At 42.5% G+C, this 17,809-nt stretch overlaps 2 protein-coding genes across 2 annotated transcripts; one reads left to right on the top strand and one right to left on the bottom strand.

The window, feature by feature from the left end:
- The first annotated feature begins 7,862 nt into the window (after positions 1-7,862).
- LOC112554772 lies at positions 7,863-13,151 on the top strand. Its single transcript, XM_025222791.1, is given in 5 exon segments — positions 7,863-9,185; positions 10,248-10,478; positions 10,481-10,597; positions 10,989-11,116; positions 12,241-13,151. Coding segments are annotated over 5 exon segments (1,791 nt in total). The 5' UTR covers positions 7,863-8,219; the 3' UTR covers positions 12,590-13,151.
- On the bottom strand, positions 13,082-17,719 carry LOC112554774 (pancreatic lipase-related protein 2-like). The gene is made up of 8 exons (XM_025222794.1): positions 17,185-17,719; positions 16,764-16,995; positions 16,081-16,200; positions 14,745-14,855; positions 14,319-14,555; positions 13,918-14,029; positions 13,455-13,643; positions 13,082-13,307 (listed from the first exon to the last, which is right to left on the bottom strand). Exons 1-8 carry the CDS (start codon positions 17,551-17,553, stop codon positions 13,229-13,231), a joined length of 1,449 nt encoding a protein of 482 aa, XP_025078579.1. The 5' UTR covers positions 17,554-17,719; the 3' UTR covers positions 13,082-13,228.
- Between the last annotated feature and the right edge of the window lie 90 nt (positions 17,720-17,809).

Genomic DNA, 17,809 nt, shown 5'->3' with positions numbered 1-17,809 from the left:
TTCAATGTCTTATTGTGTTTGATGTGTTTATTTACAGTGGACGAAAGTGCACGTGTGTGTATATATATATAAATGCAAGGAGAATGTTTATATGATTTTGTTTACTGTAGAAAGAACCCAGAATCAATTTCCCTGAAAACTTTACATCTTTCTGTCGAGAGCTCTCTGTGTAGTATGGTATATACAGGTAAATACAACAGAGTGTACATCGGACTGCCTTGTGTGTTCACTTTGAGAAGTTCTCGGCGCACCTCTTCTTCTATAAAGACATTATCATCCTCTTCTCCACTTTCCTCTTTTAAAATATTAATCTACTTTAAAAACAGTTACCACCAACAGGGAGGTCAAAGGTATTAGATTGTTCGGCGTGAAATTGGGTTTAAGAGTCACCTACGAGGAGCGGATGATCTCATCAGTTTTATTATCAAGCTGCTCACTTGATTCTCAAGTTACCTACACAGTAAGCCCTTCATTTCCCACACGTGTGTGGTCAGGATTATTTGACGAAGTTCTTAGTGCACGCGCGGACACATACACAGGTAAAACTGATTTCAGAACCAAGAGAATGTAACCAGGGGGAGATAATTTTATCAGATCACCGGTAAAGACTCAGCATTTTTCAAACTTTATTAAACACAAGTTAAATGCGAGTTTTTGTCATTAACACGTTCACATCTTTGTCTCACATGTTGCCAACTTCGAAACCTATTCAAGTACTATTACAATTCCATAAGTAATAACAGAAAAAGATGTCATACCTCGTCTAGGTTAATCCACAAGGGGTGAGTACCGCGTAGCATCCAGAGTCGATGGCCACTACCCTCTACTAGACACAAATCTCAACTCGAGAGATGTACACTCGTGACTCGTCCCCGCCAAAACCTACCTGGGAACTGTGTGACAGTTAACCCTTTCTTATCTAATGTTTTCATCCGTTCAGCCATAACATATACTTTTAGTCCGTGAGCAGCAAAAGGGTTAAATATTCTGAAAAACGCGGAGGCACGGACTGTCCATGACATCGTCCCTAAAGGTGTCAGCTTCTGTGGCTACGGTTGTCCGAGTTCCCAGACTTCCCCCCGGCATTAACTTTCCTCCCTACCCTAACCCCACGCCAGGTGACCACACAACAAACCTTGTGATAATGAAAGTAAATAATGGCCTTCACTTGCAGAATTTATTGTGTAAAATTGCAAAATTATGTCGGTGTCAACTATTATTAATTGGCTGTGCTGCCCATAATATGTACACAGCGCCATACAAACTGCTGCAGACTGTCTACCAACAGACATGGAATCAATAATATGAAAATTTATTATTACGAATGTGATGAGGAAGAGAGTTTCACTGCTCAGCAGCACAGAGGCAGGACGTCCGTTGTCCGTGTGTGGCTGTCTTTGTGGGAGGGAGGATGGAATGCAGGAGGGGAAGGTAGAGAGGTAGCACTAGAAAGCTCGGCACAGCACTTATAGGTGGTCCAGATGCTAAAAGTTATAGAAAAAGACAAGACCTTCCGCCGAATAGTCCATTACGCAAATTGAACCTTTACAGTCCGATAGTTTTTATCAGGTCATAGTCAGATGGTGGGGTCTGTAGGTGGGAGGGAACTTGGAAAAAAACCTGAGTGGATAAGTTTGCCATTGCTTTTGTGTGGAAGGAAGGAATGTAACAAAGTTCTTTACGGATCTTCGGACATTGTCGCTTGACTTTCCGCAAGATTGCTAAATGTTTGGGCTGCGTGCGAGCTCGGGTATGTCAGTCCAGGGGCTGGGGCCATAACAAGTGGGTAAATATTATCAGGCATTGTCTGGGTAGCTTCGTCTCTTTAATCTGTGATTAAATTGTAGAGTTACCAACATCACTAATGAAAAGTAACAAAACGTCAGCAGCTATCTGTTAAATTTTTTTTTATTTATCATGCCAGTTTATAAAAACAAAAAACAAGACACTTTACTGAAACGTTCTCAAAATAATTAAGTTTGAAGACATACTGTGTTCTTTTTTAATCCATTAGCTTTTATTGTAAATTTGTTTATTTCTAAATTTCCTTCTTTAGAACACTTGTAAGTCCACCGAGCCTCACCCACATATACATATGGTCCATTAGTGGCCACAACAAGGTACAGGGCGATAAAAATCAGTGTCTCTTCGACTCTTGTTAATCTCTATTTCTTATTAAGGTATAATCAGAAATATTGTACAGCGGTATGTGTATCGTCGCATAGACTAACCCGCCTCTAACACCCTTCACTTCAGACCCCGTGTGGTGAGTCAGATCAGTCACCGGCTTCTTACCAGCCCATGATGGCACAGTCCTACCAATATGAGGAGGGCCTGATGGAAAGGGGGGGCATAAAGGCAGGGCTGGGGATTCTGGCATGGCACCGCGCCCTCGCCAGGTCCAGAGCACCACGCTGGCTGGAAGGCTCTTGGCTCTTCGAATAACCAGTATGAACAATAAACAACCACCACCACCACCACCAATTAACAACACTCATCACTCATCACCCTTAATCATCAACATTCATCAACATCGACCATCAACAACTCTTAATAACCACCAAGAACAACCACCAATCAACAAACAACCATCAAAAGCAATCATCACTCATCAACATCAATTAACATAATAAACAACAATTATCATCATCATCGATTATCAACAACAACCATCAACAACTTTTAATAACCACAAACAACCACCACCATCAATCAACAACACTCAACACTCATCACCATTAATCAACAACCATCAACAACTTTCAATAGCCACCAGCAACAACCACCATCAATCAACAACAACCATCAACAGCAATCATCATCATCATCAATCAACAACAATTATCAACATCAACCATCAACAACAACCATCAGCAACTCTCATCAACAACTATCAACAACTTACAACAATTGACAACATTTATTTATAAGTAACAATTCTATCAGCTTCCCCTTTCTTTGCAATGTCTAAGCTGTCTGCTTGTTTCTTTGCTCTACTTTCCACATTTTTATCATAACGAATACTGTGCATTATGTATGTAGTCACAGCTTTACCTTCTAACCCTATCATTTCGCCTTCTTTCCTACATGAGATCACATCACACTAAGGGCGGTCCATGCTGCACACAAAGATAGCAAAAAATAATAAAATAAAATCACCTAAAATTATCTCACAAATACAGTCGGGACAGAAATGTAATCACAGCATCAAAACTTGCCTTCACAATGATTCGCAAAATAAAAGAAGGAATAAAATTATCTAAGTCAACTACAGATGTAAACACAGGTGTAAGTTCTAGTTCATTCAAGGCTAGTCTGGAAACAACTATACTCAATACTCAATACTCAATCATCAATCAAAGCAGTCAGTGTACACACATCTCAAATCCAATCTCAGTAAACACAATAAAGCCCACAATGGCAATGTCTCTCTAGAGATGCAATAAACACAAACAATCCTAACGAGCAAACAAAGAGCAATCAGATTCTTTAAATGTAATAATGAAGTTCAATATAAGTTAGAGGAACAGCCAAAAATTTTTGTTCTTAAAACAATAAAATGGAGTAGCTAAAGGGGAGATAATCACACGCTCAGACACTACCAAGCTTCGTCCAATAAAAGCAACACTCAGGGGCAAGGTGAAGGTAGCAGGGAAAGAAAGACAGAATACAGTAGAGACAGAGGCTATGCCCTTACTAGACCTCTGGAGCTGGAGACGGGGAATAAAATGTTAAAATTAACCATACACATCAACAGAAAGACCACGTGACTCCTCAAAGGACAATCCTTCCACACAACAACTGTTTACAAGACAGACAACCCCGCAATCTCTTCGGGGTCACCAATTGTCAGGGACAATCACAGATGATGGCAGATAGATGATAGCAGATAGATGATGGCACATGATGATAGATGATGGTAGACGATGGCAGATGGCAGATGGCAAATGTATTTTTTAAGCTGGTTCAGGTCACATGACAACAACACAAATCCTCTGCCCCAACACACGGTCAAACACCAAAGAACTCTCACACAGAGACAACTCAAAGCTAACTCTATCATCTCGCAATTCTTAGCTCCTCGCCAAAAATGTAAAGTTTCGTATATTTGTCCTCACGTCTGTCTACTTGCTGATTAGAAGAATGGGATATCGTCATGGAACTATGTCCGATGCCTAGTGGTCAAATTAAATAAAAAAATAAAATAAAAAATCGAAAAATCGAAAAATTAGAGTAAGTCGAAGGTAACACTTACAATTCCCATCATCTGCAGGCCCGATGTAGGATGCTCTCTCGAAGCTCAGCGCCAGGAATGCTCTTCTCCCACCCTGTCACTGCCAGGCAGGTGAGGTCAGGGTGAGGTCACACTAGCAACTACACTAACACACCACTGCACATATCTCCATGGAAACACAAATGCTGGTAGACACTTCCAGACTCCTTGGTCTGGACATTGGAAAAGTTGACAGGATGTTCGATTCCTCGACGACCCACAAGGGAAGAAACTCCAGGGCTATCATGATAAAGTCGAGCCACCCAGTCCTCCCTCGCTTGACAGTCACCCCAGGGTGGGTCCGGTGTAGGACAAATGTTCTCAGGCCCTCCTGTAGTCAGGGATCCATTTCAGCGGGTCCTCCTTAACTGTTCCTCCACATTAGTTCCTGCAACTTAATGACTAATGAGACTATCATTCACTGCTACTTTTAGTCTCCCTGAGTTAAGCTCATCACGTGATTTCTTACTGAACGTTAAGATTTTTCTCATGAAACAATTCAACAATACTTTTGCCGTGAAATCAGAATGTAGAATTCAGGACAATATACAAACATATTTGTTTACCTTGACTGGGCGAGGAACTAAGTGCACAGATTCCCCTGTCTGTAGTCACACCTGTACAGGTAGGACCAACTGTCTCGGCGGCTGCGTTGAAAATGTCACACACTGTTCACTGAGCGAAAAACGTGGAGGTGAGCTGTCGTCACTAGTGCCACGTGACATCAGTGATGCATGCTCCTGCAAGGGATTCACGAATTATACACTTTTTTTCTTTTATTCTCACGCGGTACACACACTCGCACACAATAGCACACACCCAAAATTAATGCAGAAACTAAGACCGCACACAGCAGTTTCTTAAACTGCAAACTTAATTCGACAATGGCTACCAAAATATTTCAATTTCTAGACATTATAATTATAAGGTCCGTAGAGCACTTTTCTAATACACAAGAAAGTCCACGTGCTCCTTGGTGCTAAGCAACACCACAAAAATAATAGTCTTACTTACACTCGATAGATGAAGGAAATTAATAATGGGGGTACGACACCCCTCCCCTCTACTAGTGGAACTTAAAAGGAAAGTCTTACTTGATGTTTTGCTGACATCAGTGGAAACTCGTCGGTGTCCTCGATAGCTCACCGGTATGCGCTGCGTCAGAGGTCCCCCGGGCTTAACGGTGCGGTGCACACGGATCCTCCCCTCGCTGCGCTGCTCCGGTTGTTGTTTCTCTGGCAACCTTTCTGCAGCTCGTGGTTGTTCCCCGCACACAGCAGCAGGACGGCGTGGAACCTTCAGCAAACTTCCGTAAGGCTGGTAACTGAAGTAGCAGTTCACTGAGGTAGCAGTCCCCCAAAACAGCAGCAGCGGCTCCGTGAACATCAGCAGCAACAGCAGCAACAGCGAGTCGGTGAAGCAAATCCACAAAGGTAATAGCAGCCGCTCACGGTCGGTTAAATACCCACCTGAGTCACACTAGACCAGGTGTGAGCTCTGCACGATCCGCACGTGGGCTGTTCTAAACCCGTGGCCCGCGCTTTCCATGAACAACAGGTCAACCTTGCCCCATCCTGTTCGTTACTTAGTTTGTTGCTTAGTTTACTTTTTTACTCTTTTGTTTATTTTTGTATGTGAGCACACTTGTTAGTATCCCTGCAAGATGAAAAGTGTTTTAAGCATGTTGTCATTCCAAAATACAGCCTGTCTCTGGTTTATGGTCTTGGTGGTTCTAGGCTCCAACTCTCTCATTCTAGTAAAGCTTTGAAGTTTATTTCTTGCTGTAGTCACTTATATCTCTGTCTTTCTCTTCCTTAAATATTAATAATCAGATTAGTACAACAAATAATTTATGTAGAGGTGATCTCAATGCGCTGAGCGCAAACGAATAAACAGCAATTAACCATAAAACAAAGTTTGGTGTAAAGTTTATACCAGTCTCTTTGATAACGTTTTCAAAGGTCCACCTGAGTTAAAAAGTTGTTCAATTAATTAGTTAAGCTTTTAAAATAATACTCAAGCTAATAACCTGAACATTTTGACTATGAGCACAGACGCCACACTAAACAACTCATTCAAACTGACAGAGGAGAAACTAATTAAAGGGACGTAAGACACATGAAAAAAAGGTTTCGCTTGTTATCTCCCTTCCTCCGGTGTTTTGTTTGTTACCCGATCCGCACTGAAAAATGTTCTCAACATATATATAATCAAGTCTGTAAAAGAAGATAGAAGAAATCAAAGTTTACTCCCTTACTAAAATTGTTTATTTTAATCGGTTTGTTTTTGTTTTCCTTTCCCGGACATTTTATGAGCAGGCGGGTCACGAGGTCAAAAGCGTGACGTCTGATCACCTTATACAGAGAGTTCGATCGTCAGAACTCAAAGAATTTCCTGTTTTGCTTTGCGACAACGTCTCATCAGGAGGTGTGAACTGAGAAAAACACGGTTTACACTGCAAGGGTAGATGAACTCTACTCTACTCTCCCTTTTTGTGGATCATTTGTGAGAAGAGTTCGGAACACAAAATTTCCCATTTTTCCGATCGTCCATTTCAGAAAAATCAACATTTTTTCTGGACTGTTATGTATGATGTCATGTGACACTCCCCATTGCAATGAACCCACTCTAACAACATTTTCTACCCACACACTACTTTTCAATGGTTGGATGGGACGATCGTAGGAGCACTCAGAAATTGAAGGTCAGGCTGGATAGGGGACAAAGGTCATCCTTGCTTGCACTCAGCGTGTCCTCAATTGTAAAGTTTCTTGCAGTAAAAAATACATACTACAAACATTATCTTTAAAAGACCCATGCAGAGTTTGTTAGCGCACTTGTGAGTACAGACGTACACTCTTAAAACTGATCTATATAGCTGTACATAGATGTATATAGCGGAGAACTGCTTGCAGATTTTTTTTCCAACCTTGTCTTTTTTTTTTAATGACTCCATTAAATGAATAAGACGAAAGAATTACTGTGTATCATTCAACACACCCAGCTGCACGCAGAGGCTGCTAAGGAATTGTGTATGTAGCACTACTAAATGTAGCAATGGAGAGGTGGATAAAATACGGTTAGTATTCCTCGATTACAGTTCGAAAATATTTGACTTGTATAAAGCCTGAAGTCAAACAAAGGTTCTTTGAAAGACTATAAGTAATCGCTGATCCCTTCTCCCACTTCCAATCAAGCAAATGTTACTAGAAGTTTGCATGAGAAATCTTTCTCACACTCACCCCCTCGCCCACTCACACATATATCGGTCAGATGACCTCCCAGAAACTGAACAAAGACATTATTATTATTACACACCCACGTGCGCGCGCTCTCACACACAGACACACAGTAGATAAGACGGATTTTAACATATAAGTGCTGGCTGAGAGCCAGTCCAAGTGCTGGTACGTGACTCATAGCTCATGGAGTTCTGATATGTAAGGGATCTTTTATAGGGGTTTCTAGTTAGCGGGGTTCAGAGCAGACCCCTCGTCGACTATGTCCTAGTCGCTGTGTCACTGCCTAGTCACTATCTTGCTCCTCTCAACCACTAAACCTTTGTCGACATTACAGAGATTCAACAACTCTGGCTGGTGTTGTTGTTGTTTAGTCCTCTGATTCTTTCACCATCGTTTCATTGAGTCCGGGCGAGATAAATAAATATGACTACTTATCACTCCGAGGTAAACAGTTGCGGACTGTGCTCCCTGCATGTACCCGACAATACGTGTCAAGGACGTGTCACGGATATCCCATCCCATGATCCCCCTCCATTCTCGCTGCACTACAGACGTGGTCGGCGTACCTATGTCAACGGTTACGTACAGTCACCTCTCCGCGGCAGGTTCTCCTCGTTCGCTGTGACCCCGCGCCTTGAACCAGTGCACCGCAGCTCGCGCGCTCTCTCACTCCCCCACTTTCCCCGGTACCCATCGCTCCAGCTATGACGACGAGGGCACTAGCACTTGTTGCAGCGGTGGTAGCAATCTCCTGTCTGCTCTGGCACCAAACGCTTAGCCACAATCTCAGCGAGGACAATAAACCAGCAAAGAACGATGGGAAAAAATTCCGGGGTCGCTACCTGGAAAACACCTCAGGTGTTCGCGAAAACACCGCCATCGCCAACGGTGGTCCGTATGCGGCGGCCCTGGTGTCTACCGGAAGTGAAGCGACAAGCAATGGTGATGGCCTCAACGACACATCGAATGATATCATCGACATTTCCGTGCAGTTGCCTGTCTTGAGTTATCCTTTCCCTCTTCCATCAGGAGTGGTGATTGTGTTTATGAACAGCGTGGAGCAGGTCACGGTGAATTTCACGCTCCGATGCTCGTCGTCAAGAGAGAAGTATGTCCTGGAGGTTGTCCTCAACCAACAAGAACGACACTTTGTCGCGCGCCTGGCCGAACCTGTCAACGTGAGCATCTCTTGCTCTGAGGCCTTCTCGGGGTTGCCTGCTATAAGCGGAATCAGAAACGTGTCTGGAACTTTCAACATCTCCATCGTTTCCGGATTGCTAGGGAAGGGAGTGCTACGCTTCTTCCTAACATCTCTGCACAAAAATGGCTCTTCCATCGGTGATGGAGAAATGGATGTGGGAAAGGACAATGTCATCTCTGACGACTCAACGTCGACGTTTCTCGTCAGATCGTCAGATCTGTCGACCTCGGCTACATCTCGGGACGATGACGATAGTTCAGCTAGACGTCAGGTCCATCAGACCTTTATCCTGATCGTCAGGCAGCAGGAAATGATTGACGACATTTTCCGCATCGCTACTTTCATCATCGTGGCGCTGGCAACCGTTGGGATGGGCTGCAAGACGGACCTGGCAGTTGTGCGCGAAGTTCTGAAGAAGCCTTTCGCACCTGCAGTGGGATTTGTGTCGCAGTACGTCGCGATGCCTCTGGTAAATATCCATCATCATCATCTTCTTCATCCACATTTTTTTTTTCAGGATAGAACTGTCCACTGTTTTTTAAATTGTGGTTCGCATTTCAGTTTTCGCTTGTGAAACTTCAACCAGACTTTTTTTTAAACATTGTTATTAGTGAAAATGTTTATTCTCGATGCATTTCTCTTCTACAGATGTTTGTCAGTTTGGTTAATAACAGATTTTAGTCATATTTTGTAACACGTGTCGAGTATACTACAACACGTGTCAAGGAGTACGTTCTGTCAAAGTTCGTTTTAAATTGTCGAGGTGATGTCGGAGACTAGGACACAGGCTTGCTGGGAGTTATCCCTATGTCGGTTTTTGCACTTATGCAATTGGGCCCTCGTAAAGGTCACTAGGCAACAGTTTAGGAGATACCAGCGCCCGTGAGAAACAAAAATCGGTGTAGAGAGAGAGAAGAACGGTGTGATTTTACGTGTCGCTTGTCATTCATACCGTTCGAGACACTTTACTCTCTGAACACACTCCTTCTGAATACATTAAAAAACACAAGAAAGAGGAAAAGAAGGAAATACATGGAAAAAGAGAGAGAAAAAAAAGGTAAAATGAAGAAAGGATGAATATAGATCTTCATCTCTTACATCCTTTCTCCCTTCCATTATCAATTTGTCGTTGCCGCGGTTGGACGATATCATAGGTTGGTAATTAATACACTTTATTGGGACGGAGAAATTTGATGGTTTGGGTCTTGCTCAGGACTGAGGCAGGAATAACTTTTTGTGTCCAGCAAAACAATGCGTACCTGACTTATCAGGGGAGGTAAATGCAGCGGAAGGAGAAGGTGTTGTGCCCTAGACACGCTGTACCACTTACGTCAACTACTCCCAATTTTTAATATCTCTTCTCTATTTCTCTAATATAATTCCCATAAATCCTCTGAAGGCTAGACGGGAGGTGCGTAAAATGGCTGCCGTCCTGCCTCCAGGCTCCAACGCCATTAAAGCTATCCCACTGACCCACTTTGCGGCCATTAAACGAAATGAATGTTGACCTTTGACTTTTTTCATGCTCCAGATAGCCTATGGGTTGGCGCGGACGATCCAGCTCGACAATCCTGCCGTCAGCTTCGGCATTTTCACCTGCGGGGTATGTCCAGGGGGTGGCATGTCCAACCTGTTTTCCTACCTGCTGGGCGGCGACATCTCGCTGTCCGTCACCATGACAACCATCAGCACTATCGCATCGCTGGGGATGCTGCCTCTATGGCTGTTCACGCTAGGAGACACCATCGACAAGGGGCCATGGAGCAGCTGACGATCCCGTACGTGCGCATCCTCCAAATCCTTGCCCTCATCATCGTCCCGCTCTTCGTCGGCATCTTGGTTCGGTACCAGTTGCCGAGGGTCAAAAAGTTCATTCTTAAGGTCAGGCTTGTACTTGTATTTTTTTTAACTTATCGTTAATACCTTTTATTTTATTTTCCTTAAGTTGGATACCTTTCTAGGTTTTAATGACAGAGCAGTTTTAAGTGAACAATTATAGACAACTTAAAGCACGTGCAAATGTAATTGTAAGCACAGAAAGACACATCCACCCACCCATCCACAGATATATTGTTGTATATCTACACACACGCACAACCGCAAAGAAAAGGGTGCAGAGAGAGTTGAAGGGGCGCACGACACATCTAGGTACACGCACACATACACACAAACATACATGCACACTCAAGAGACACAGACACATACAGATACGCGCGCGCACACAAACACACACACAGGTGATTCTCTGTAAAGTGTGTTCTTGGTGTTACAGGTCATCACACCGTTCTCCTTGTTGACAGTCCTCTTCTTCGTGACAGTGGGTATCTACGCCAACCGTTTCATATTTGAACTTCTCGACCCGATGACTATACTGGCTGGTTGCCTCTTACCGTACATCGGGTGGGTTACCTAAGCAGTCGTTATTAATAAATCAAGATGGATTTTTTTCTAAACTGTGTTCATTCTTGCCTATTGTTCATTCTGAAAACTGTTATAATGATTGTTATAAAAAAAATAAGTGTTACAAAAATCCGTATTTCGTGTTATGTGATATCTTGAAATTTGGTACCCGATTCCACAACTAGTCGTTTGACAACGATCAGGATCTATCATCGTCGCACAGTCGACTTTTTTCTTTTTTCCGGTGCAAATGCGAGCGGACCTGGCGACCCGGAAGTGAACTTCCTGCAATTAGTGTGTTTAGCTGATCTGACACATGCGCAGTGACTCCATGATGACGAAGACGACGACGATGATGATAAAAATCTAAAAATTCTCCTCACTGCAGATATATTGCTCAATTGTTCTTTTTCGTTTATAAATATTACAGTTCCCTTAACTTTTCTGTCGCTGGATGATAGGGATGCGGTTATCTCCCCTCTCTCGTTGCTTTTCCTTCTCTAGCCCTACCACTCCCTATCCTCAACTGCGAGGATTTTCATTTATTGTTAAAGAACCTGAGTAATGTCTTCTGTGCCAGAGTTTGAAGCACTAAACTCTGGACCACTTTATCGTTTCAAAGGTCGAGACAAGAGATGCCAGAATGACAGATATATGGATCGCGGTGTGGTAGTCATAAGAAAGATCGGTATCCTTTACCTGCTAGTCAGAGGTATCCCTGTGGTGTAAGCACTTTACGATGTTTATACCTACCATTTTTTGAGTGTACAAGTTTCCCACACAGCCACCAAAAAATAAATAAAATAATAAAAAAATAATAAATAAATAAATAAATAAAATCGGCTTGTACTACTCTATCGTACTGCGTACTGCTTTACAACAAAAGGCAGAACTCTTGGTTTGGTCTGATCGGGATATTTTCCGTATGAACTGTCTCCCTTTGGCTACTATTTACTATAAAAATTTACTATAAAAATTATTTTAAGTACCTTTAGTAAAAGATTAAGTAGCTTATCGGTGGCAGGTCATCGATTGCACACCGAAAAATTGTGAATTTATACTACCAAAAAAACAAAAAACAAAATCAAAACTAAAATCAGTGATTTTATGCATGTTTTCGACAGCTACATCATCGGAGGCATCTTCGCTCTCATCTGTCGACAGCCTTGGTTCCGGGTCAAAACCATTGCCATAGAAACGGGGGTCCAAAACGTGGGCGTGGCCTTCCTCATACTGCTGTTCTCCTTACCTGCCCCTGACGGCGAGCTGGCTGCGGTGGGACCTGCTGCGTCAGCGCTCATGACGCCACTTCCAATTTTCGTCATGACTGTCGCCTACATGACGTACAACAAGTGCAAAGGTCGACCTCTCACGGGAAGGAAGGACAAGCCCATCAAGGACACTATACTGCAGGAACGGCTCAGTAAAGAAATGGAGGTTGTGACAGGAAAGATGGTTGATGACACTGACTGACACGTCTTCCTAAGGTGCCTTGGAGTTACAGGGGTCTGCTGACACATTATTTGATCGGGGCATAATCGTTTCACAATATTTTAGAACTATTTGTGTGTGCGTTTGTGTGTGTGTTTGTATTTGTATGTGTGAAAATATTGGATGGACTACAAAAATCACAATTTTTTTTAATTTAATAAACAGTGTTAAAGGTCATCTTTTTCTCTGTACCTGATTGTCATATTTAAAAGAAATTGTCCAGGAGCTTTAAAGGAAAGCAAACAGGTTTAATGCATATGCATTACGATGCATTATGATGACGACGACGACGACGATGATGATGTAAAAGAAAATAAAGCTTCATCTTGTAGACAGACAGATCTTTTCATTAGTAAATACTTGTCAGACCCCCGATGTTCACTATAAATCAAGACATTTTTTAGTGTGTAAATACAGACTGCATTTGGCTGTAATTGTAAACTGTTTACGGCCAACAAATAAGAAGAACGGGGAAACTTGTAGTTATTTTATTCATTAGTTTTTCTCGTTTTGTTTGTTTATCTTTAAATATATTACTGTAGATTTATTTTGCAGCATGTTTTTTTTTTGTTACATTATTCTGGTTTGCCCAAATTTTGCGGCATGTCAAGAACTGTCAAGTCAACTGCAGCTGGAATCCGTGCGAATGGTCACCGCCTTAAGATCAGATTCTGCAACGTCCCGTGTGCAAAAGATTGTCCTGAAACAGAGGAGACAATTCTGAATTATGTAAAACAGAGAAATAACATCATCTTACACCCATTCATTTGTCTACTTTTCTATAAATAATTATTCATTTTGACACATACGAGGCAACAGAAAGAGAGAGAAAGATAGCAATCCTCACTTAGTTCGTGTGGTACGGTCTTCAACGATGATACGATGGATTGTCACGTGATTGTCGTGACCTTGAGGCTGCTGTCCAAGCTTCTTCTCTCGAACAAATTTAACCCTGATACCTGTCAACGCTCCCACATCCTGGCTGACTGCAATGACGTGTTTCTCCTTGTCGTTGGCGTGGTACTGGCGGAAGTCTCTGTCAAAGCAAAATTAGGGATGATCACATCGGAGATAACCACAGATAAACCTTTTAGCAAAACTTAGATGCAACCTAACCTCTAGTACGACTTCATACTATAAATATACCTCTGTGGATGTAATTACAAAAGAAGTAGAAGTCGTTGAGGATATTGATGTCCGTTACTTTAGCCTCGGGGCATCTTTGCCACCTCATCATGATTAATTCTATGGCTTCAAGCATGGCAGCAGAAGGTGGATTTCTCTACTGGGTGATAGAGCTAACTTCTCACCTAGTAAATTCTACTTCCGTGCTGTTTATGTCGCCCAACAAGGTAATGAAGATCCGGCCACGAGAGTCTACTACTTCATCAGATAGGTCCATCTCCACGAAGTATTCGGAACCTACACACACATGTGTATATATATACACACGCGATGGCCATTAGGACATAACACTCTCCAAAGATTACACCGCATGGTACATAAACATTTATTCTTTCAGAGGTCAATACTATTAATAAATCATCTGTTTCTTATAAATTTTTGTAAACAAGAAGTTTCTGGTTTTGCGAAATTTCTTGTAAAATCCTGTGAGCTACGCTCCTGACCTTTTGTCGTATTTCGGGTCACCATATGTTTTTTTTCTAGTACTTCTCTTTTGTTTAAGCTCCTAGTGTAAATGTACACTTACCACAGTAAGGAGAGGTCTGTGCAGTGCTGAGGTAGAAGATACCCCGAGCGGAAGTCTTGTCTGCGTCGAATCCCATGATCGGGCATCCGTCCTGCGGACATCCGCTGCACCCGTTTTGATCGTACGTGGTCCAGTTGGCGCATGGGCGAGCCAGGAACTTGCAGACGGAGTTGATGGATTCTTTGAAGTAGCTTTCGGCACGTGTGTGGCTACAGGACACACTGTTGTCCGGGTTACCTGTACACGACGACAAGCGTTCAAATCGTACGGTTGAGTAGTAGAGAGCATTGAGTCGTGGAGATATTACAGGTGCTGTGAAAACTTTGATGAAGCCATCTTACAACTTATACTGTCAACTCAATTCATCTAAGCCAGTCTGGAATATGAGCTCACACATAGGAGAATACGTGTGTATGTGTAGTTTACCTCCAAGCAATCCTAGTATCCCCGCAAGCTCGTCGTCTGTGCATCCAGGCTGATCAGACCCGCCGTTAGGATAGAAGTCAATATGACCGATTGCTTTGGCCATTCCGTAACCTAAATAATAATAATTATAATCGTCATCATCATTATCATCTTTGTCGTCGTCTCTCGAGCCTTATGCCAAATATTAAATAAGAGCGTTTTTGCTATTTCAAACTTTTATAACCCGGATATCCATACGGATCACTTTGCGTGATGTATTAGTAAACATTGATCAGTTATTTTTAAGACCTTAATCTTTTAAGAATTTTTAATCCTTACTCTTTCAACAAACAAAAAAAAAAAAAAAATTTGAGTACAAATCCTCCCAAAACTAGTCAAACGTTTATCAAAGCTTCCATCTAAGCAGCCATTACCAATGAGAAAAAATATTTCTGGATTACGATATACCTTTCGAAACAATCTCCTTAAAGTGTCGTGAAGCCGAAATTCGACAGAGTGTGACCAAAGATAGCCAATAGAAATATGAATCATCCGAAAATTACTGACGTAGATAGCAGACGCGAGCGCCCCCAAGCGAGTTTTCTCTACAAATGTCCAAGTCTTTTTTCCGCTTCCCGACAGACGAGGCAAGGTAAGAATCGGAATTTATTTACAAGCTTTATTCTGAATTGCAGCTGGTGCATCATGGCGGAAATTCGGAAATTGATGCACATAATACGTTAAAGGTAAATGAATAAACATGGTAACTAAATAAATAAATGAAACAGAGCAATCAAACGCTAGGATTAGCTTTTGCGGAGATTTAAACATATATGATTAGAATCGTAATTCTTCTAATTTTTACTTTTAAACATTAATGTTGAAACACACTAGTAAGATTAGATAGAGTAGCACACAAAAGTATTATCATTCAATTGCAATCATCAGTAGACTTCGCTTTATTCCGCAAAACCCCAAAACAACATCGCACATCTCTTCATGGCCTCTGAAATTATCTCCCTTGTAGGAGCGCTCGTTGAACTCTGTCCTCGATTTTTATCTAGAGGATCGTACCTTAGGATATCTTTTTAATTTGCGGTCTTGGGTGTGACGACAATATGTAATATCATCGACCAAAAAAAAAAAAAAAAAAAAAAAAATCGGCAGAAAACGCAGGTGGTGAGCAGGGGCAAGTTTCATACTTGATCGCAAGGAGTCAAGCTAGGTTCCTTACGTCACAGTCTCACTATAGGCAGTAGGAGATCTGACGTCACGACCTCGTCTCGCGTGTATGTGGAACTCGCCTGACGGCAAGTATTACCTAGCTCGAGGGTTTCAGTGCGTGCAGGGTACCGACCTTTGCTGACGGTGAACGCCTCTCCGTCCGTGTGAATGACATCGACGAAGTGGGCATCTGTGCTGTCGAGCCGCATGGCGATGTCGAAGTCGACGAAGCGTGGAGCAGCTGGGTCCAGACCTGTCCGACATAACCCACTGAGAGATTAGTGCAGCTGTCATCGGAATCATTGGTCGAGATAATGATGATGATGAAACATATCTATAATTTCACACTATCTGTAGCTTTGTTTGTATTATTTAGCGTCCTTTAAAATCTGAAGTAAATAAAATAAATAAATGTCATCAAATTGCTCTCTTGGCTGGTGAGTGGAGTATGATGCGTTTACAAAGTACAAATATATAAGAGATGAAGTGTGCTGTGTTTTACAGTGTGGAAGTATAGTGACTTAGGTATGCTATTTAAATCCTGTAAATATATATAATAATAATAAATATATTTTTAGGTAGGCCTATAAGATCGGTTGTGTTCATTTGTTTGCTCCTTGTGGCAGTATTAGAGCTTCAGACACTTGTGTTTATGCCCCTGCTGCACTTTCTAAATCCATTGCTCAAATGATTTCAAAATTAATTAAGATTGAAATAAAAATCAGCAAACAAAAGTCGTTAAAAGTGATATATAATGTCAAGGGATAAAAAAAAAATGTAACGAATAGGAAACCAACAGGTAGAGAGAAGACTAACCTGTTACTCGTGCAAGTCCTTGAACTCTGGAGCCGGCGTTGCCACAGATGTGGGCGCCAAGACTGTGACCGATCAGGTGAACTTTGGCCGGGTCAAGGCCGTGTGAAGTACGCAACCAGTTGATGAACTTGGCCACTTGCGCCGCTACTAAGAGGCTGTTAGATGCAGCCTGGTCGTAGTCGATGGTAGCTGCACCATGTTTCCACTGAACCAGAAACACGTTGAAATCCCCCTGAAAAAGTAAGAAGACTAAGAAATGCAGCTTCCATGATCATCATCAATCATCAATCATCGTCAATCATGATCAATCATCAATCATCATCATCTTCATTAACATTATGGGACCAGAATCACGAAAAGTTCTTGGAAGCTGCTTCTTCTTTGTCATGCCATACAGATCCAATTTCCACAATTCCCTCACCTTCGTCAGCAGATTATCTTTTATTCCTAAATACGTTGGGGAATCAGCTCTAGCGTTGAAGCCGTGGACCAGGAACTTGGTCTCCTTCTGGGCATCGAACGACGAATTGCCAATCTTCTCGCTCCATTCGTCCGGGCCTGGCGAGGCGAGGATCTCCAGGAGGGTCGTAGCGTTGTCTCGCGTGGCCAGCAAGAAAGACGCGTTGATGCTCTCAGGAGAGGCTGGGACCTTGGTGGCGATCGGCTGGAAGCAGCCCAGGTCTCCGTAACATGCCTCTCGTCGGTAAACTCCCGCCTCGATGATGGCAGCGGCGAGAACAACGACGATGACAGCAGGGGAGAGAATTTCGCGTGCACGAAGTTTCGTCATCGTCGCAGTCGGCAGAGGATGTGTCAGGGAGATGTCGAAGTGTATCGGCAGTTCGAACACCACAGATCCGCCGCTCCTATACAGAGAGATTCCACAGACAGATGTTTTCTCTCTCAAGGGGGGACTGAAGACTGGGGCCGGATATGATTTTTTTCCCCTTGCACGAGCTTTATCAAGAATGGGGTTAGTCAAGTTTTATTAAAGCTTATTTCAAATAGGTGCCCCTGTTTAACCTGGTTTTCCCTTCTTATCTGTT

The sequence above is a fragment of the Pomacea canaliculata genome, linkage group LG14, assembly GCF_003073045.1.
Source record: "Pomacea canaliculata isolate SZHN2017 linkage group LG14, ASM307304v1, whole genome shotgun sequence".
NCBI lineage: Eukaryota > Metazoa > Mollusca > Gastropoda > Architaenioglossa > Ampullariidae > Pomacea > Pomacea canaliculata.
The sequence above is the reverse complement of the archived record's forward strand: the minus strand, read 5'-3'. Positions and strand labels throughout refer to the sequence as shown.

Coding starts and splice junctions, on each gene's coding strand:
- LOC112554774 (XM_025222794.1), bottom strand. CDS start 17,553: ATGACGAAACTTCGTGCACGCGAAATTCTCTCCCCTGCTGTCATCGTC. Junction 16,201..16,763: donor AGGACTTGCACGAGTAACAG/GTTAGTCTTCTC, acceptor TATGTCGGACAG/GTCTGGACCCAGCTGCTCCA. Junction 13,308..13,454: donor GACCGTACCACACGAACTAA/GTGAGGATTGCT, acceptor CCTCTGTTTCAG/GACAATCTTTTGCACACGGG.